At 42.3% G+C, this 21725-nt stretch overlaps 1 protein-coding gene across 3 annotated transcripts; it reads right to left on the bottom strand.

Moving 5' to 3' along the window:
* Positions 1–299: 299 nt before the first annotated feature.
* On the bottom strand, positions 300–21448 carry LOC135237101 (guanine nucleotide-binding protein G(i) subunit alpha-3-like). 3 transcript variants are annotated; one of them, XM_064303845.1, is made up of 9 exons: positions 20691–21448; positions 11928–11970; positions 10900–11041; positions 9415–9572; positions 7510–7638; positions 6562–6691; positions 5529–5682; positions 2155–2389; positions 300–1933 (listed from the first exon to the last, which is right to left on the bottom strand). In XM_064303845.1, exons 1-8 carry the CDS (start codon positions 20806–20808, stop codon positions 2199–2201), a joined length of 1065 nt encoding a protein of 354 aa, XP_064159915.1. In that variant the 5' UTR covers positions 20809–21448; the 3' UTR covers positions 300–1933; positions 2155–2198. The 3 variants fall into 3 exon arrangements, with proteins under 3 accessions (XP_064159915.1, XP_064159913.1, XP_064159914.1); XM_064303843.1 differs by having other exon boundaries at positions 300–1887; positions 20691–21447; XM_064303844.1 differs by having other exon boundaries at positions 300–1887; positions 2165–2389; positions 20691–21447.
* Positions 21449–21725: the final 277 nt, after the last annotated feature.

Genomic DNA, 21725 nt, shown 5'->3' with positions numbered 1-21725 from the left:
AATAGCTTGAAATTCCAATGTTACACTGGCTTTCTCCTGTTAAGTGATTTACTACTTAGGGGAACATACACACTAAATGCGAAAACTTAAGCACAGTGGGTCAATTCTGATATTAACGCTATTAGTACCAGGAGGAGCCAAAAACCCACACAAGGTTTGTATTTCTAAAATTACATTGGAGAAATCGACAGTGATCATTTTCTTCTGATCATCTTGAGGAGAGGTGAGGTGGAGGACAGGAGAGGTGAAGCGAAACTTTAGCCAACGCAACATTAGCAACAGTCACTGAGGAGGCACGCTGTCTTCACCCAATTTTATTTTAAAAAGAAACGGCACAAAAGCTTATCGCAACCATTTAAGGGTCAAGATATCAATACAATCTGTACAAAATCAAACCGACAGAACCATAAATATCACCAGATTCATACATAAGAAAGTACTGAGAGGTGGAAGTCATTACAGTAAATAACAATTGGTACTTGGAAACACTTTTTCTGTTAAATACTAGTGAATGGTGCATACCACAAGTCCTCCTACCAGTCCATGAATACAAATGGCTCTTTCAAAAATGTATTTAAAGGTACAAAATGGATCTTCTACCAGCTTAGCAGACTCAAAAAAACTACTATGAACATGAGTCCCTTAAAACTAAATTTTAAAAAAGTCAAAATGCGAACACCAATTCTATTGTTCACAGAGATAAAAGTAAGTGTTCTGTCCAATAAAATTCTCTTTTAAAAAGGCACAACAATGCTGAACCAACACTACCAATGTAATTTCTTTTCAATGCAAACTGGGCCAAGTTTCACATCTGAGATTTCATTTTAAATGCAACATTTTCAGAAACTATTTGCATCCAATTAATCTATGGCATGTGGCAAAAATTGAATTCAATTTCGCTGATGTGGACAAGCTCCATATATATAAAATATCAGTTAATATAAAGTAGTTCCTTTAGGATTCCATCTACAGAATTTAGATACATCTAATCTAATTGGTCTGACGTATGTGGTGTAATCTAGGGGACCTGTGAATTGGTTAAAAGACCACACTGTTTCACAATTCAGCAAAGCACAACATGATTAGAATAAACGTGGAATGTCAGGTCATCTATTTATCAATTTCAAAGTGCAACCGATATAGAAATTCAGTAAAAGAACCATTGGGTGGATGTAAAATGGTGAAGCACAATTCACTGTGCCAAAAAAATAAAAATAAGAAGATTTGTGAGCCTGTGACAAGCTAAATAAGTGCTGATTCCTGAAAAAAAGACTATTTACAGCAAGATGAAAAAGACATTTTTGAAGGAATACAAAGGAAAAGGAATACTTGCATGGAGGAATAACAGACCCATCTCCCTCTTTCATGAACAGTCTAAAATCTTTGTGTTTTGAACCAAAAAAAATTACACAAAGAAAATACAGAAAGTTTGGTCATTGTGCATAGTACAGTTAAAACAATTAAAAAGACAGAGCAAACGTATGTCGTTGTGGAGAAAATAGACAGATATGCTTCTTCAATGCTGATAGGCATACAGGCATTTCTCTCTCTTCATATTTGCTGACAGCTTAAAACAAACTGCTTAAATGTGGGTTAATGTCCAATAAAGGAAAGCACGAGCGTCACAGCACAACCCCACTGAATTTGAGCTTTTCCATCATATTTGCACCGTACTCTCCCGCCATGCTTTCCACATTTGACAAGACCTTTTAAGAAAAATACAAACAATCCAATATCCTCAATTTGGCTCTGAAGAACACAAGAACCCCTGTAAGCGTCATGGCAACGACATCACAATGGTCCATCCTTTTCAAACCTGTAGCTGTTCCTCACGGACAGTAACAATGGTCCTCCTCCAATTAGTTATGCCTCCCTGTCACGAGTGACCTGCAGGGGGCGGGGCAAGAGTGAGAAGTGGGTCAGATTCACTGACCTATGGGAGTGGAACGCTTCATGAATCTCAGTGATGTGACGTACAATGTTTTTTTTTTTGCAAGAACTAGGCAACTCAAAAATGTGCTTTTGTTTTGTCAGCAAGTTAGAGATCTACAATGAAAGAGCACTCAAATCATAAAAATTACACAATGAGATTAGCTGGGGATGACTGAAACGAGAAGAGTACATATTACTGAAACCAGGAGTATAAGTACTGACCTGTACGCACCTGCACGCACCAGCAAGAGAAGGAGCGGAGGCCTTCAGTACAGGCCGCACTCCTTCAGGTTGTTCTTGATGATGACGTCCGTCACGGCGTCAAAGACAAACTGCACGTTCTTGGTGTCGGTGGCGCAGGTGAAGTGCGTGTAGATCTCCTTGGTGTCCTTCCGCCTGTTCAGGTCCTCAAACTGGCACTGGATGTAGGCCGCCGCCTCCTCGTACGTGTTTGAGCCTGGGCGAATAGGACGGAGGAAAAACGGACTGAGGGAGCCAATCGCAGATGCGCTTCCTACGATGATCCCACCCACTATGCCAAGACACTGCCATCTGAAAGAACTTCAGCCTGGCTAATATAACATCAATGATGAAAACCTAACCCATCATCATGCCTTGAATTCACATCTTAACTTGTGTGGGGTCCTAACAAGCAACGGTTTACAATGTCATGAGCTGCTTGGGGATATCTTTTTTGTGGCTATTAGAAAGGCGGTTAAAAAACAGAACTGTAACACTCAATTTGTACTAAAATGGACCACAAGAAAAGGTTAAGAACAGAGAGACACCTGAGGCTAACTAAGACTCGCTAGCTAGCCAAGGTTATACATTATTAGCCAAGCAAGCTAGACAGTCATTGGCATTTATGATAATTACAGTTTAGCCTATTATAGCTTGAGGGGGAACGCCCAGGTCAAACTAACATTCTTCCTCTGACAGTAACAATTACAGTAGCTGGATATGTAGCCACCAAGCTATCTAATTACACTGTCACCAACTCACCATGACAACACAATTATTATCAATTTGAAAAGCCCTTGCAGGGTCATGTCACTTCAGTTTATTACTGTAGAAAATATGGCTTGCCCAGTTTCTGTGAAACACTGCGGAAGAATGTCATTTGGCATTATGGAACTGCCATTTTTCCATATGAACACAGTATGCACACAAAAGACAAGGTCAAAGATCACTGTGTGTGCTGTTGATTTTAAATTTCAATCTATACATGTCTGGCAGATGCAGTCATACATTGGCCCAGGCCATCAAGCCTTAATGTACTGATTGTGACATTGCTACACGTGAGCTTTCCTTACGCAGATTCCATCTGATCCACTCCCCTCAATATTCAGACAGCAAGAGCAATAACAGAAGTGTTCTTTCCAAAGACACACACACAAACACACACTGTTCCCCTTTGTTTGGTGTGATGTGCATTTTATGGAAAGATAGTGAGGAATTGCCTGAGGCTATGCACACACATATCACAACAACCTAAACAGATCAGCATTATCCATGAGCATTACTGTATCTATTGATGGTTCAGAGCAATCATCTGCTTGTATGAGGCCTTAACCTCAAAACAATTTTTTGAAAAACTGTCATTCATTCTAAATCCATCGTGTGACCTGCAAATAACAAATTAGTCAAGCCACATTAACTCCTGGGACCAAGAGCTATGTTTACAATTTTGATGTGGCTGAACTTCAGTAAATTGGGTTACATATATATGATCAAATTATTACGCTTTAATCACATCTATGAACATATTTACAGGCTGTCCAGTTCAGCACCCAGGCCTACTTAAGTCTTTAACTGACTGCCTACACAGTAATGTTGTAGTTCCCTTGCTGAGATGGGGAACTGCTGTGATGTTGAGCTGCGCCCCTCAACGCTGAGTGAAATTCACCAACACGGGTCTAAGCAAACTGTTCGCTGTGGCATATCTGAATCGGAGGCGGACAGTTTTCAATGCAGAGAAGCGAATCTAATTAATTTCACTTCATACAAATTCATACGGGACTGACAGAGGAAACGAACAAAAACCTTTCTGGTTCAGTCCTGTCAGCAGAACAAGGAGGCAGAGGTGGAAATTAGCCAAAGGTAACATTCACACGGATATTAGAAGAAGTATATCTTAAACAGTGAGCTGTCGATGTACAGAGCGGTTCGCCAGGTACAGCACAGCTGAAGCACAGACCCATGGCATATTCAAGTCCAGGCTCATCCGGAAAGTCTAGATGTGGGCAGACGACTGAATGGCCTGGCCCTCATTAATATGTAATCTTATATTCTGACATTTTTAAAAACAGGAGCAAACTACTGATCTACAAAATTTAAAGATTGCAATTGCATTTAAAATATTTTGCCTGCATCATCTAATACATCCCCTCTTTCAATTTTCTGTGTTCATAGAGTACAATTTAAAGATCGCATCAAAAGATGAGCAAAATTGCAAAACAATTAACTATACTTCAAAATGCATAATCAAAAATTAATAAATTACTGTACAACAATAATATACTGCATCATAATACCCTCATAATTTAGTTACCCTAAACGTCCTTTAAGGATGTAACTGAGACACCAAGGGATTTTTTTTTGGTCAAATTTCACAACCAAAAAAAAAAAAAGGAAGAAAAATATAGGTTATGTCTTGGAAAGAAGCCTCGGGCCATTTTCAAGAGTAATCATACATTAATCCTGACGCTGATACCCTGGAAAGTATGAGTGTGTCTGCTGATTTTAATCCTGGAAGACGGGAGTGAGCAGACGGGCAATTACACTTTAAAAGCCTGGGGACAATGTCCTGGCGTTCAGCACGGAGCACAGCCAAGCCCAGCACACAAACGCTGGAGAGGAAGATGGACGCCGAGACGCTAATTTACGCCGCGGCGAGAGGGGACGAACCGACCCGAGCGCGGTCTGCCCGCAACGAGAGCCTCAGGAAGGACCGGCTCGGGGTCCACGGCGCCCAACCGAAGCGGTGACGCGGCTCGCTGGCTCATCGCTCGCCGGGGCGGAACCAGGGCCGCGGCACTAGGACACGCAGGCCGCATCACATGACACCGCTACACAGACTGTACCATAACAGACTATACAGGCTGTTGCATAAGCATGACCTAAGGCAATTAAAAAAATAAATAAAGTAAACATCATTCTGCAGTGTTTGATTCCTATTTTATAGCCATAGCGAAACGGTGGACACTGCTATTCACACAGTAACTGCAATGCATGAAGACGTGATAAACAGGACTTGTTATGGAATAATGCCTAACTAAAGTCTATCAGCATGTAAAGCCTGCGGTATTAATTAAAAGGTCTCCCAATCCTGGTCCATGTGCCTGCCAAGCTCCTGCCCAGCTAACACTAAATGTCCTCTCTATGTTATGATGTAATAACATTGCCACTACTTAGCCGCAACCTTGCGAGAAGGTTTTGCGTTAGCTGGGTGGACTGCTTTTCAACGCCGTGTTCAACTAGCTGATAAGAGGCTTCAGGGAATCCATACATTTAATTAGACTAGTGACATCACATGGAGGGGGAAAAGGACAGCTTGAAACAAATTAATTCAGCATTTAAAGAACGTCGGTTCGTACCGGCGTATTCTGGGTAGCAGATGGTCAGCGGGCTCCTTTTGATCTTATCTTCAAACAGATCTTTTTTGTTGAGGAAGAGGATGATGGAGGTATCCGTGAACCACTTGTTGTTGCAGATGCTGTCGAACAGCTTCATGCTCTCGTGCATTCGGTTCTGCAGGGAAAAACAGTTCATTGAGGGCAGAAAACAAAATGGTGACCGCAGTTAAAGCTGTTATGATGCAGATTCCACATAAGAAACGCCTTCGGGGTCAACACCACAAGGCCCTCAGGACCGCTCACATGCCCCGACTGGGTGACGGATTCGAAAACAGGCACGACGAATGTGACACGAGTTTTTGCTGAGCAGTGTTTAGTCATTCATACACAGGTTTCTAATGTCATCTAGTTCAACAGTTTAATTTAAAAAATAAAGAAACAAGCTAATATCACAATATGAGTCATGTTTCTATTCAAAAGTAAACTGCTACAATGCCACAAAGCCAATGCCACTGATATGGCTACCAAAAAAAAGTGTCCAATAACTAAACTTAAAACTGGCGCAGTGAGTTTGATTGAATCCAGGGCTTAATATTTCAGTGGGAAGGCTCGTTTCCTAAGGCAACACAACAGAAAATGACGTCTGTACACATGGAATTTCAACATGCAGTAAACTTCAGGGTGAAGCAATAACAGAGGTGGTCAACCTTCTCATTCTCAACTCTGACCACAAGTAAAAAAGAAAGAAAAAAATCTCTCAAACATTAGTGACTGTATGTTGTTTCCGGTTTGGTCAATCTGCACACTGATAAAGAGCAGCCGCCACCATTTTCTAACTGTAACTACATGTTTTATAACCACACTGAGTAACCAACTAAGTATCAGTGACCAACTGACACTGAGGAGCAACTTTACCACTTGCCGATCTGCAACCTCCAACAGGATGCATTCAAACCTTGCCTTAAACGGACTGCTGGCTTCCTTATTAACTTGGGAAGGGCTGTCCAATCAGAGCCGCCGGTCACGGCTTAATTAAATCGGCACCGCCGCTCACCATTTCTTCGTCCTCCGCCAGGACGAGGTCGTAGTCGCTGAGGGCCACGCAGAAGATGATGGCCGTGACGCCCTCGAAGCAGTGGATCCACTTCTTCCTCTCCGAGCGCTGGCCCCCGACGTCAAACATCCTGCAGAGAGCCGTTATCAGCCTCTCCCAGAGAAACCACACGACGCTCACAGAACACTCTGACTGACACCACGGTCATTAGCATCGGTGTTCTGAAAACGTTCGTAAAAAATATGCCTCGTTTCATGTCAACTTAAAAGGCCTTTTCACTTCAGGATTGCATTTCCTGGACAACAGGAGTAAGAGGATTATTTTTATTTTCTTTAAATAATGAATCTGAACACCACCTTGTGAGTTTTTCTTTTTTTTTTTGTTGGTATTTTTAAGCGTTTGCACAAATGCATAATTTGCAAACAGAATATACAGCTTTCGTAGGTTTTCAAAAGCTTTGTAATGTGATGTAAACAACAGCTCAATGTTTTCTGAATTGCAGCCTGCAGCACAGGGTTAACAGGCTTCTATGAAGCACACAATGCATCCGACATTCCGCCGTTAAAACAGGAAGGTTTTTGTGCCATAACATGCAATTGTACCAAGTCACACAATATCTTTCTTTACATTTTACATTCCCTTTGAGCAACTTCTTGTCATTCGAGAAATGAAAGATCTCACTGATAAGGTGAAGTTTAAGAGCAAAGCCAGCAGTATAGAAGATTTGCGTTGGCAGGAATACAATTAGATAAGTGTATTCAAATACAGTACAGGCCCTTATTCTCTGGGAAACCAGACACACTGAAATATTCATTTCCAGGGAAGGCGGTCACAACCACACTAACAGGCCTGCAGACAGAACGTAGGGCTCACTCCAGCAGGCTAGTCGTGTGCTTGGACTGGCATTAAGGGAAAGTGGATCTGCGCCGCGCGAAAATCACTACTGACTTGAAGTAGAGCTCTTTGAAGGTGAAGTGCGTCTCCACGATGCCTGTGGTTTTGACCCGGGTGCGAAGGACGTCCTGCTGCGTGGGGATGTAGCTCGGCTGGGATATCCTGTCCAGGTCGTTGAGGTAACTAAGGGAGGTTGAGGAACACTGGTGAACATTCCTCTTTCGTCACAGAGGCAGCTGCGAAAATGGATACAATCTGTACTTTCCCATGAATCTGAGGTGAAACCTTTACATGAGTAAATTCTATGGAACACGCATGCTTTAATTAAATGAGAATGCTATAATTCTATGATATACAAACACAAAGACGCTTGCTACTGGTGGTCAAGCACAAAGCACACAATGAAGTACAAAACTAAGCAAGTGTGTTTTCCTAGCAGCATGTGAGGTGGTACAGAAAGCAGGGCATAATGAAAGCACAGGTTTGTCTCCATGCTGGGGGGGGGGGCTGGGTCTTTGGACAGTTTAAATGCAGCAAATACACTGCACAGCACCCTTTAAACCATTTTTAAAATTAGCGATAGCTAGCATGTTCAGTTCAACACAAAATGAAAATGATCCTGGATTTTATAGGAAGGGAACTTAAAGTGGTTCGGCATAAGCACTGGAAAACAAGTATAAACATCAAATAAAGGTATATATTTTGGTGAAGGCCAAAGGTAAACAAGGTGCCCGTTGTGTGTGCGCACTTCTGTGCGCGACTGTCGCTTGAGCCACCATGGCTCCCGTGTTTATATAATAAAGCGCGGTGTCCTTCTCGGCAACCCATTTGGGTCTCCTGCAACGGCACCTCCCTTTTGCGACTGCGGCGTTGGCTTCAACAGCGACTCAGCCGGAATTAAAACACCGATACCCTCGCAATATACCACTCAGCCTCCCAGGTTTTCATTGAGCTGAGAGGGTAGAGTGGCTTTGGGGGGGGTGGGGGGGGGGAGTGGGCACTGAAGAGACACTTACTCTCCTCTTATTAGGACACTCAAATCCAAAGGCAGGCCCGTGGCCTGGCATCGGCTGTGCAGCTGGGAGCTCTCGAATTACACCCACACTGTTCCAAGTCTCGACAGCTTGAGGCTCACCGCTAACAATGAAAGTGTGACAATGGCACTCATCCTGCTAGAGTGCTCTGAAAATGTGTTAATTGGCCTTTGAGGCAAAAGGGGGGCAGAGGATACTGCTGTGCACTCACTGTTTCGCTACCCTGGAGACCCGTGTAACTGCAGAGGGGCGGAGCCTAAGAGGAGCGCTCGGAAGGCAGAGAAGCGGAGTGCATGCACGATGAGCACCACCGGCAGAATGGAGCAGGTATGAAGCAATTATTCTTTTCGTTTATTTATTTTTTTATTTATTTTTTTAAAGAGATTCCAATTCCAGTGGTGGATTCAGAGTGACAAACAGAAAGTAAACGCAAAGAATTATTATTATTTTTTTTTACATGAAGAGACAGCTGGTGGCTTGGTGTCAACTGTACATAAAGGCCAGTTTCTATGTACAAATAAGGCTTATAATTGACATTTCAAATAAGTATACCTCCATCGGCCATATCTTCCTGGCTTTGCAGATGGTACTAATACTGTAGCTAGCTATGCATGTATTTATTAGAAATTACACAACTCTAGCAGGCTGTATGGATGGCTGGTCACGGTCTGTGCCTTCCTCAGGATGGGAACTCATCGCCTAGCAACAAATTTTTGGGCTACTCTTCGTCATGTTACAGGAAGTAGTGGCAAACACGACCCTCCTAAAGTTGATGAATTACCACAGCTAGCAGCAAACAGTGTTTACAGTGAACGTGTTGAACGCAGCTCTGGTTTCGGGTCTTCCTCCAGGTAAAAAAAAAAGACCACACTCAGGTGAGAATGATGAGGCGGTTGAGCGCACGAGGCGGCTCAGGGGCTCTTACTATGAGGCGGAGTCGTTGAGCTGGTACTCTCTGGATCTGATGAAGCAGGTCTGGACGCCGCCGTCGGTCCACAGGCGGCGGATGACCCCGGCCAGCTCCGCCGTCATGACCCCTTCCTCCGCCGAGCCCGCCAGCACGAAGAGCTGTCGCGCGTCGTCCTGCCAACGAGCACACAGCGCCTCAGTCACACATTATGCACCGAGGGGACCCTGCTATGACTGAGTGAATGGAAATGGACGCCCCTAAACCTAGCCACTGAACTGAAACCCAAGGAGCACTCAGCACCTGAGCCACACGGTCAGTACCGAGGGGACCCTGCTATGACTGAGTGAATGGAAATGGACGCCCCTAAACCTAGCCACTGAACTGAAACCCAAGGAGCACTCAGCACCTGAGCCACACGCTCAGTACCGAGCGGACCCTGCTATGACTGAGTGAATGGAAATGGACGCCCCTAAACCTAGCCACTGAACTGAAACCCAAGGAGCACTCAGCGCCTGAGCCACACGCTCAGTACCGAGCGGACCCTGCTATGACTGAGTGAATGGAAATGGATGCCGCTAAGCCCCGCGTTTGAAATGCCTTCACGGACCACTCATCCGTCTGCTGTTCACACAGAGGCGAGGGCGCTGCTCTTTCACACAGCGCTCCTGGGCATGGAGGAGGAAACGCATTTTCATATCGCAGGTTGCTGGCACAAACGCCCGGTTAATCAGGCTCAAAAGTGAAAGTATCGTTTCTGCCAGCCTGCCTTCGATTCCTTGAAAAAGAGGATCTCTGCATGTCTGCTCTGTAAACCTGCAGAGAACTACAGTTTATGGGTTTGAGGCCTTCTCCTGCTTCCCTTACACTCTGATTGCAAGGTTTCTAAACAGAATGCAAATGAAAGGTGGTTTACGGGGACAACAGCATAACAGGCATCTACACATACAGCCATTTGCATGGCTCACTTGCAGCTTTTTAAAACAAATTGTATTAAAATTTGTATGGCTTTCTCCAAATGTACAATAGCCAATCATATCAGTGGCCCGGTCCCAACATGCAACATGCTCCATCAGCTTTAGAAAGCTGCAGAAAAGCTGAAAACAGCGCACGTTTCCTGCGAAGCCTTTGCTCTGCAGTCAGAACGGTGCCAGAGGGCAGCCCTACCTGGGCAGCCGACGGCAGCTCTTTGAAAGAAAAATGCATTACAATTCAGCCTCATTCATCTGCTGCATCCTTTACCGCCTGACATTCCTGCTCCTCTCCCACACCTGGCCACCTCTGCACACAGCAGCTCCAGTCAATACCAGGGGGCTGCTTCACAAAGCAGGAATTACTGACTTAGCTGGACTACTGTACTGAGTAAAACCCAGAACAGGGGTTCAGTCCATGTTCCGGATTCGGGAGTGTTCCGGGTTTTACAGTTACCCAGCGAGTTCAGTAGCCCTGCTTTGTGACCGAGGGCCCAGGATAACAGAGCCAGACCAAAGTGCCGGCGCTCACCGCTCGTGCCACGTCCCCGAAGTCCACCTGCAGCCTGCCCATGGCCCGGATGATGGCGATGATGGACTGGATGGTGTTGCTGTACACCACCACCTTGTACTGCTTGCACTCTTCCTCTGAGTAGCCATCTTCGTGGATGATTCTAAGGGCAGAGGTGCGGTTAGGATGCTGCCGGTAGGAGAAGAATCAACACTCTTACCCATCAATCTTACCCTGCTTCTCACGCAGGCAGGGGAACTTATAAAGCTACGAGGTTACACTCACACATCGGTCAGGAGTACATACACAAAACATGATATTTATGATGATTAGGGCCCACAGAAATCCCTGACCAGGTGACTTAGGTCAGGTTCCAGGTGTTTCAACCATGATTCTCAAGGTGCAGGTACTTTATTCTCAGAAATCATCAGACAAAACAGACCAAAAGTGACAAAATATACCATGAAGGATTGATTATAAAAAGCTTGTCAGAGTAAGTCAATATAATGACTGTTAAAGGGCAAGCGAGTGAGCAAGCGAAATGAGCGACAGCAACGAGAAAAATGACTAGAAACCGAACCATACCAGCCTGGTTCACCGCACACCAACCCATGTGATTAATTTCACACAACATGCAATTTATTTTTAAACAATACCCATGAACTACGGTCTGACATTTAAAAGCTAAAAACATCAGAAGAGATTTTTTAACTCACATTTAAAGAGCAGGAATAGGATACTACTTTCAGGCTACTTTCAATTTGATAAATGCATTCATCTGTGCTAACAATTCCTTGACACAATGACATGATGAATATCAAATCATTGATATGGCAGTAAAGAGTATGCTTTCAACCATTTAACGTATATGTCATCAGCTCAAAAACAAAACGATTCATTCAGCTAGCTCAGAAATTCTAACTACTTTGCTACAGAAAGCAGTACTGTAGTAAATTAAGGATTTCTGCCCAAAGATGGTAACATTTCTCTTCTTGACACCAACACGTACAGTGGAAGCAATGCTGTACCAGGCTTAATACTGTACTTACTTCATCTGCTTTACTATTGTGCTCTTTCCAGATTCACCAGCACCTGCAAACAAAGAAACATTATTCAGGACATTTTAAGGATGCAAATTCAGCAAAAAGCTATTTATATACAAGACTTCGAAATAAACTTTAATAAATCGGATCATTGAACGCTTAATTTAGTATCCTTCTTGCATGTTACATTATTTGGCCAATACACAGCAGACTCTAAAAACGTCCAAGTCGGTCACACTGCCTCTGTGGACATGCGTCTGTACAGTTGCTATATTAACCCCGCTAGCTAATTGCTATTCTGTGATGCTGAATGTCAGGCACATCAGAGGTAAGGCCAACATCACAATCCCAAGCTTCACAGCTTTACAGGAAGATCCATCCCTTCAGAGAAATGAAAAGGATAAAAAAAAGCATTTGAACAGCTAGATGGAAATTCCCTCCACAAGAACAGAATAAGCGGGGGGGGGGGGGGGCTGCAAATATGTAAACAAATGCACTTTTAAACTGGCAAGAACAAATTTCCGGCTTCAAGACATGCTTTGAAGAAATGTGAAACGATCATAGGTCAGATCAAAGAACCCAGTGCAGTTATAAACACCACGTTAAATTAATCCACACTGCATGACAAGGAATCTGATTAATTAGAGATAAAAAGACGTCCCAGAGGACAAGTAAACGTTCCAACACAATTAAGAGGATGAAGAGGGAAACGAAAGGCCCCTGTTGTAAATTGAGCCTTTTGTTTCAGTATAAAACAACTGCCTTTACTCGGACAATCTGGATTTAACTGATCTTTATAGGAATGTTCATCAGAAACTAATCAGCAAAACAATTTTAAGCCCATCAGTAGGGTCTGATGTTTACGCGGTTCCTTCGACTATGACAAAGTGGCATTTTCAAGGAGCACGTTTTACTGTATTTAGACAAGTGTAATCAAAAGACAGCTACACAGAAATCATTTTTTTTAAAGCGTTACATGCATGTTAAAAAACATGACATAAAGATCAAATCAGAACACAAAAGATGGAAAGGCGTACACTATGCAATACTACGGTCAGGCGAGTTGGAACTTGTCATCAATCCAGACTACAACCTTTACTTCCAGGTTAAATACACAGAACACCCACAAGCATAAAGTTATGGCAGCTGTAACCATAACAGGTGTGCCTGTGTAGAAGCCAAAAACGGTCTCAGCAGGCAAGTCTACAGGGTGTGAACATTACTGAGTCCAGAAACTAGAGAGGTCTTCAGGGGGTGAACATGCAGGAGTCTGGAGACTAAAGAGGTATTCAGGGTGTGAACATGCTAGAGTCCAGGGATCTAAGAGGTCTATAGGGTCTGAACATGACAGAGTTCAGAGATCTGAGAGGTCTTCAAGGCATGAACATGTTGGAGTTCAGAGCTCTGGGGGTTAAACCTCATTCTGGGAAGCAGGGTCTGCTAACACCAGTTTAATGCACCATGCCTGAAAACCACAACTTAGGCTCTCCGATTGGACCATATTTCTGAGACGGTCAGCAGGTCCAACAGCAGGCTGTGGTGAGGAGAACGCTGTTCTGTGGAAAATTCCTCAGACATTCCCCGTAGCACACAGACTGTGGTGCTGCGGTTGGGCCGCTGGACGGTACATTAGATTACATTAATCGAATATGATCTAATGCTACTGGCATTTAGCAGACACTCTCATCCAGAGCGCTCCCACATGTTTTAAGTGGCATGTTTTCTTTTTTTTTTTAGCATTTTGCATCCATATATGAAAACTGAAGCCATTCTAGTTAAGTACCTTGCTCAAGGGAACAACGACAGTGCCCTACCCGAGAATCTAACCTTTCGGTTACAAGCCCAGTTCCCTGCCCATTATACTACTCTGGCCCCCCTTTTGGGGGCTTCCCACAGCTGGCTTCCCACAGATGCAGTACTGAATACCATAACTATTCTGAACTCTACAAGACTTATTTTTCATATTATGCATCCCTGGTGGCCCGGCGCGGTGGGGGGGGGGGGGGGGGGGTACGGGACTTGCAGAGTTGCTTTTAGGTTGGTAGTTACACTTCCTGAGTACACTTCCCAGGCCAGTACAGTGCCATGTTCTAAAACCCGATTGGTAACAAATGAATGTTGCTCTGCAGCTAGAGCTCTGATTGCAAGCATTTGCATTATTTGCGTGACTTCAGTCGACAAATTCAGTCTTCAAGCCACCTCACCAATAGAAACATCTCTCCAGAGCCTGGCCTGGAGTCAGGAAAGCCCATAAGTTACAAAGACAAAATGAGGATGGATGAGGTGGAAAGGGGAGGTCCTTGTTATATAAAACAATAAATCTCCTATAAGGGAACATTACTGGTCACAACACTGAACAACTCATTTTTCCAGGCTGCTCACATGGTGTCCAGAATTTACAGAAAACGCAACACATATCCAACCCTGGCTGACTGACCACAACTTCAAGGGGATTTCTGTTCCTTGTATATTTACCACAACTGTGTTGCTGCTGAAATGTGTTTATTTGGTTAGTACTGTTTAACTGAGCAATAAAACTGCATTTAATGAAGGGGAAATCTGATTGGTACTAATTACTTAAGCACACAGAACGGTGCATAAAACAAGGGTAAATAGTTTGTATAAAAACACTTAAAGGCACAATCCATAAAATGTGTGGACAGAGGGTGCCATTAAAAAGCTGTAAAATATTAACCACAAGATACGGCTTCGCCATTTCGTTAATTTACCATGTGAGATCAACAGCTCCCAAAGCCATGTGCACGCAGAGCATCAATCGGAGTAAGTTGTCACTCTTGACAAGTCACAGAAAGTTGATAAAAATGTGAAAAATCATGAAAATGTGTGAAGCCAGCACAGCACGTCAGACAGAATTTGCCCTTTGATACGAGAAGCAAGCCATTCTAAGCTCAATGACAAGTTGAGGCATATATCTATAGTTCAAGTGCACGTTAAGCAAAGGTCCCCTTTCACTAAAAAGTTACAGACGGGAGTCTTTAAGAACCACAACACCACTTTAGCAAATTTCGCTCAACATCCACGGCAGAAATGTAGTTTTGTAAATCCGATAAACAAGCAACTGCAGGAAACATCTTTTCCACCACATTCTGGTACAGAAACAGGACTAAATGCAATGTAAAAATGCAGAATCAGAGGAAGGGTGGGGCCGGTGTGAAACGAATGATCCTCGCAGGAAACAGAAAGACTGCATGAAATTACCGCTTTATTTTACACATCCATCGCACCTAAAACCGTCAGTGGTGTCGCATGCACTTCTACCTGCTGCGTGTACTAAAAGCAAGTTTCTTGTCAGAGGTGTGTAATCTCAACCTGCGGATGTTAAAATAAAAATGCAATTGCATGTTTTCCACAGAAACAGGTCTGGTCTGGTCCTTAATTTGTTACTTCATCCAACTAGGATGTGTCACCGGTTATACCACCCCGGGCCAATTTTTATTTATTTATTTATTTTTATTCCAGCTAAGAGAAACTCTTCCAGCCAAAAGGATAAACTGGGACTGGTAGACGCACAGAGGCTACAAGCTTACATCAGCCCAGAATATTTCTACAGGTTTTTCAGGATTCCCCTGAAGAATGCACCCCAAAGCCAAGAGCAGCAGGTAGTAATATATATATAATATATATTTCAGGAGCTGGGGAAAATTCAGTGGGATAACAACCCTGCTAAAACAAATAATAATAATAATAATTCAGAAATAAAAGCAAGGCTAAATAGACAGTTATCATCATTTCGTCTGAATTTATTTAGGCCGTGTGCCATCGAGCTGACCTTTTTTTTTTTGCTTGTTTATAATGTTCCATCTTATTTTTTGTAGAGGCTAGATGAGAAAATACTGAACTGTGCGATTCATATGAAAGATTAGTGCCTTACTGCCATAAGCAAGCTGCACTGCAATCAGCACTGGTGATCGCCTCGTCATATTCCACTTCTCACCACCACAGCTGACAGGTTTGCCTGACGAGCTTACAAACAAGCCGAACAGATAAACAAGATGCTGACGAGATTTCACACAATGACACTACAAACAATGCAACCACAAAAGCTGGCTAACACATTTATGCTTACATTTCTGCGAGCCGGCTGCCACAGAGCAGTATATTATTCACTTTTCAAACAGACTTTCCTTTTCAAGAGAAGTAACATGTAGGCTTAATTAAACCCTGACATTGCAATGCCAGTAAGCGACAATATGGCTTCTTTACATGTCTAAACATATCCAAGCATGCATTTGGTGCTGCTGTGCTGACATCAAAGAGCTGAGAACTAGAAGGAGCAGGGTGAGAATATGACAGCCTGTAGTATAAGGTGGCAAATAAATACTCCTATATCATGCTTGAGTTTGTGTGTCTACCTCAGTTATGTTACATTATATTTAAATCACTTGTCACTTGTAAGCGTGAGAATTCATGTGCATTTTAATTCTCCCTCTTACAAATCAACATATCAATTGTTCAGTTATCCGCATTAGCTGTCACAGCTCCCTGTAAACCCACAACAACCTTGGCCCAGACACTTAAAATGTTCTTCTGCCAGCAGCATACAGTATAGTTTTATAGTCCGGAGAATCTCTGACCAGAACAAGACATGCACATTAAAAAGCCGTTGGAAAAACAAATAAGACAAAAGGCCTTTACAGTCTGGAACACGTGTATCCATTACACGTGACACGTTATCCTTCGCAATGCAAGCGTTTAAAAAATGACTACATTATATCAAAAGCCATCTGGCCCCAGCATATGCTGTTTATTTTCAATGTAGATAATGTGTGCATGACTAACTAACTAACTGCATGCTGTTTTTTTTGGTAGCAGTACCAGTAGTTCATACTGATACTGAAATGCTACTTTTTGTTGATACCTTTACAAAAAATGGGACAAATCTCAACCCTTGAATGCATAGTCGGCATTAGTGTGAAGTTTTTGACCGTAGGTGTACTCCAGATTATTTGGACAAAGGCACCAAACCTTAAGAAATGCGTACCCCCCCCCAACATATCCACCTACAAAAATCCTCAAACATTCATTTTTGAGCAGACTGCGCCTTGAATGTTTTAATTTCAGGGATAAGCAATAAGAGTCTGACACGTGAGGCCATACCTGTGCTACTACAAGTGCAGCAGCATCATGCAGATTTCGGCTAGGTGTTTTGCTTTAAAAGCAGTCTGCATCACTTGAGAGCTCAACTAACACAGATATTCGGAAGTATTGACACAAACGTCACAAAATACGTGAATTGCACACTGAGCAGGTCATGTCATCGCACTTGAAGAGTAACTAGCTATGGCTAAAATCAGCGGTCATTCTGACTGAAGCCCGTCTTTCTACGGCTGAAAGGTTTGGCTCTCATTTGGGAATACGTGCCTGCTGATTGTTCAGCACATCTTTGCTACAGGGAGACAGTCAATTAATGGAATCCTCTGTACAAGAACAAGATGTTCCTCTTATAAGCCAGTGATCCATCTTGTCAGCTCACTAACACCTCTGGTTAAACTCAGCAGACTTGCAAGAAAAGGAAGTCTGGCATCATTTCACACATATGCACTCAAGAGCATACATGCATAGTTGCACAAATACAATTAGACCTGTGCACTCAAACTCTGATACAGAATACTGACACCAGAGAGATTACACTATAAAATAGTCTGCAGCGTATATAGGCTACATTATGGTATGTACATGCGTTATGTTGAACGAATGTTTGGAGCTTTCCACAAATACTCATGATTCTCACAATCACGAACAGAAATTCCAGCCCTGAAGATGGGGAAGGTGAATGGAGTACTGAGCACGTTCAATGCTGCATAACCGTGTGTCGGGGTCACTTTTTCCCAGAAAAATATCACAGACTTAATTTTCTCCTCCATGCAGTAACAGAAAAGTCAGGTTGCACCGCAGGACGGTGGTATAGTTTGCCCAGAGAGAGAGAGATGTCAGCCAGCGTTACACTTGAGCTATGTCTTCCCAGGCTCTGGAAACAGGCACAGTAGACAGGAGGACAAGCCAGAGGGGCAGCCAGCGGTTAAGTGCACAGCTTGTGCTGCAGTTCTGAGCTACTTCAATTAAGCTGGTATCCAACCTTTTCTGCCTAAGACTGTGGGACTGCTGTGAAGTCAGGCACTGAAAGAAGCTTCATCAATCAAGGTATAAGGTAGTTGAGGTCAGTTTAAGCCTATTCTAAATTCACCTCAACCACAATATACCCTGATTGATGAAGATTATGAATTCTGATAAACAATGGCATTACATCTTAAACTACGCAAAATGTCCATAAACTGAGTAAGACTGAAAGATGAACAGAAAATTCCAACCAGTCTTTTTGCAAATGGATAACAATTATCTGTCCAATTTATTTCCATAAAACCACAAAACCTCATATATGCAGAAAATATACAACACATACAGACTACATCTCATCATCTTGTCACACTCATTAGGCTAAAGAAGGCTCTGTGCTTGGTTTCCCCCTCCCTGCTCCACTATTATATTTCAATAACAGGATGATTCACAAGCACGCTACATGACACCATTCAAAGGGAAAACTGTAGGGACATACTTTTTTGAATTGCAATTTCTTGGGAAGGCTATATTGTCAAACCAGGTATCACATGCGCTTGTAATATAAACTAAGTGTTACTGGATTCAGCCCCTGTATTTACGGCCTGTTGTACAAAAGTGTGTCAGGAGTCAGTAGGAGTAGGTGTGGAGTCACTGTAGGTGTGGATATTTGAATTACCCGTCAAAATATAACCATGACAAAAGCCATTCACAATTTTTTTACCGTGGAAAAGATACACGTCTTTGAAATAATACTGAAACCGGATCCAGTTGAATTTATACACCTCATATAAACTATGCATGCGGTGTGCATTATACCACTACACAGAAACAACTGTAATACCACACTTCCTCCACCAATAACTGGCAGTAATCAACGCGACATTAATTTACCTAACGCATCCCCTCTCGTTTCCCCAAAAATGTTTGAATGGAATATGTCTCCACAGTTACAGTATAAGCGCGTGATTTAAAAGCTTCCCAGTGAGATCATCTGAAGTCTCATATTTAAATAGTACTATGAAACCTGTAACCCTTCAGTTGTTTGGCTATCCTCCAGTGTCTGACTTGTATCCACTTGTGCTTTTGTAGAGGACATTATCTCTGTACCGAATCTGTGTTCAAAAGAAGGCTAGCTTGTGACCGAAAAGCTACTTAAGAAGATCGGTATTAGTGACAATATGGTCTCTCGCTGATGAGATTGAAATGTACACCTACATTACCAGAAGCCAACCGTTTGGGCTGACATTTTAATTATTAATGACAGATTTGTTGATCCAGGAACTGAACTGATCTGCTTTTAATCAAGCAGACACACAACTGTAACAAAGCAGATTGTCAAGCTGAGAACAGCAGTTTACGGATATTAAAAATTCAGCTTACTCCCAATCTCTTCACTCGTAAGTACCCTCAGCAGGGTAAATCCTTCCAGGGTAACTATGTGGCAGGGTCGTGTGTGTATAATCAATAATGAAAATTTCACAATGTAATTTTATGAACTTATATCAGACGGTTCAAGTTATTGCTCGTCTCTGCAATCTGCATTGTTAAAAATAATTACTGCAGTTGTGTGATGCTAGTTACCAAAAAAAAAAAAAAAAAGAAACCCCACGACGCCTATTTACAGACACTTTATCTGATTTGATTGCACATAAATGGGAGTAAAATGTCACACCACCTACTGGAAATATTAATTTGGCCTTGAACGTGACTTTCTGGACATACCATGAAAGACGAACTATATTCTGGAATTAAGTGAGATACAACAAGTTAAAAGCTGGAACATATTTGGCTTACTATTAAATCTTCATATGCGATGTGGCCTGGCGAAAAGCAAATAAAGAGTATTTAACACAAACTATTAAGGCCAACTTACTTGGCCATCGTCAGCTAACTTCAGCAAGCCAACGTAGCAAACATGCTTGAAAATACGACAACACTGAAGTAACCAGGGTCCCTTGATGTCCAAATGTTTATGCCACCCTGTTCTTCGTCAAGTGTGCTTACTTGAAGAGAACCATATGAGTACAGAATGTGTTTGTAGCTGTCGATAGAAGTAACGTTTGATAGAACAGACTAACGATGACTTATAAACGAATACCTGTCACGTTTTGTTTAAACTTTGTTAAGTAATTTGGCTAGCCAGCTCAGTGCAGTCGATTAAGGTCGACTGGAACTTAAGCAAAAATGATAGGTAGCTCACTAACCTTAAAATTAACTAGAGCAAAAAGAATGGAGTCTTCAAGTATGTTAACTTAGCTGGTCTAGACTAGACTAACTTAACGGTCGTATTTCCAGACATCCGCTGCATAGCACACAGTCTAGCAAAAAAATTGTACGTCGTTAACTAACAATAAACTACCGACCCCCTGCTTGCCAAATGACTAACTTAATGATAGAACAATTCGCTAACGGCCGCTCGCCAATTACAAAGAAGTATTAATCTAGCCAGTCTAGAAAGCGGTAACGTTAAATGTTTCACTACCAACTAGTGTTACCAAATGTTACTTAGCTAGCTCTGTTACATATATTTTAGCGTATCAAACTTAACGTAAGCTAGACAGCTAATCAACGATATGAAAGCTAGATGGCCAATATATCAATATAGCTAGCTTGTCATCAACATCACAAACGTTAGTCTAACCTTGACACTTTTCAAATTGGTTAACTTGTGCCATACGTTATATCACTCACCTAGAAGAAGCAGTTTGACTTCCCTTGAAGCTTTTTCCCCGTCTTCTCGTAAATTCCGATCGATCATCTTACTCCTTTCCATTGCCGCTTTGTCTTCGGCGCTCAGTGTACACCCCATTTTGAAATAAATTACCTAACTAGTCTATTAGTACGCTACACCTAAGAAGCAGTGTTTTAGCAAATCAATTACTCCGGTATGAAAACTGCAATTAGCCAAAAGAAGCTATCTTGCTACTGCTAGCTCCCTGCCAGCCTGAGTAAACCACAGCAAAGACGAAAAAAGGCGTTGGCAACAACACATGGGAGGGAGCAGCGCAATACACTGAAGTATAGCTACTTTTCGAAATGTTCCCACGATAATAAAATTGCCATTTAGACGGTAATATCAAAAATAGTCCGGGTAACACGTTATTAAAACAGGTATATACTACAAAGACGGTTTCATAGGAACAGGCGTTGTCCCTCCTTTCGACTTCAGAAACTGTGCATAGTTAGCTAGCTAGACGCTTGCTACTCAACTTGTAAGCTTGCTGGTTAGCTGCCTTAGATCAGGAGAAAAAAACAGGTACAGCGTAGACCTTCTATAAAAACCCGCTAGCTCTCCAACAACGCGTTTAATCAGCTCCGCTAAACTTGGGCAATATGTGCCCACTATTATTAGCTAAGCTTTATTCAACGGGAAAGTAAATAGTAGTAACAAAACTGTTCGTGCTAGCGAACCAGCAAACTGTCCGTTGCTGTTAAAAAAAAAAAGAAATTGTATGCAAATATGAGTAAACTTCATGTTTCGCAGGAATGACGGGAAATGAAGTCTTTCAACAGTGCTATACTTTTGCAATTGTTTTCAGGCGAAATCAAAATATGCATTTTCTCAATAATAATAATGATTATGGTTAATATCGTTATTATTAAAAATATTAATAACAGTAATAATAATCATTAAGAAGAAGAGGACTTGGTCATTATTATGTACATAAATGCATACATAATTAAGTTAATTTCATATTTCTATGTCATATTTCTTAATGTATAATT

This window comes from Anguilla rostrata, chromosome 13 (genome assembly GCF_018555375.3).
Source record: "Anguilla rostrata isolate EN2019 chromosome 13, ASM1855537v3, whole genome shotgun sequence".
NCBI classification, from domain to species: Eukaryota; Metazoa; Chordata; class Actinopteri; order Anguilliformes; family Anguillidae; genus Anguilla; species Anguilla rostrata.
This window is presented reverse-complemented; position numbering and strand designations above follow the sequence as displayed.

Coding starts and splice junctions, on each gene's coding strand:
- LOC135237101 (XM_064303845.1), bottom strand. CDS start 20,808: ATGGGGTGTACACTGAGCGCCGAAGACAAAGCGGCAATGGAAAGGAGT. Junction 11,042..11,927: donor ACAATAGTAAAGCAGATGAA/GTAAGTACAGTA, acceptor CTCTGCCCTTAG/AATCATCCACGAAGATGGCT. Junction 2,390..5,528: donor CTGCTACCCAGAATACGCCG/GTACGAACCGAC, acceptor CTATTCGCCCAG/GCTCAAACACGTACGAGGAG.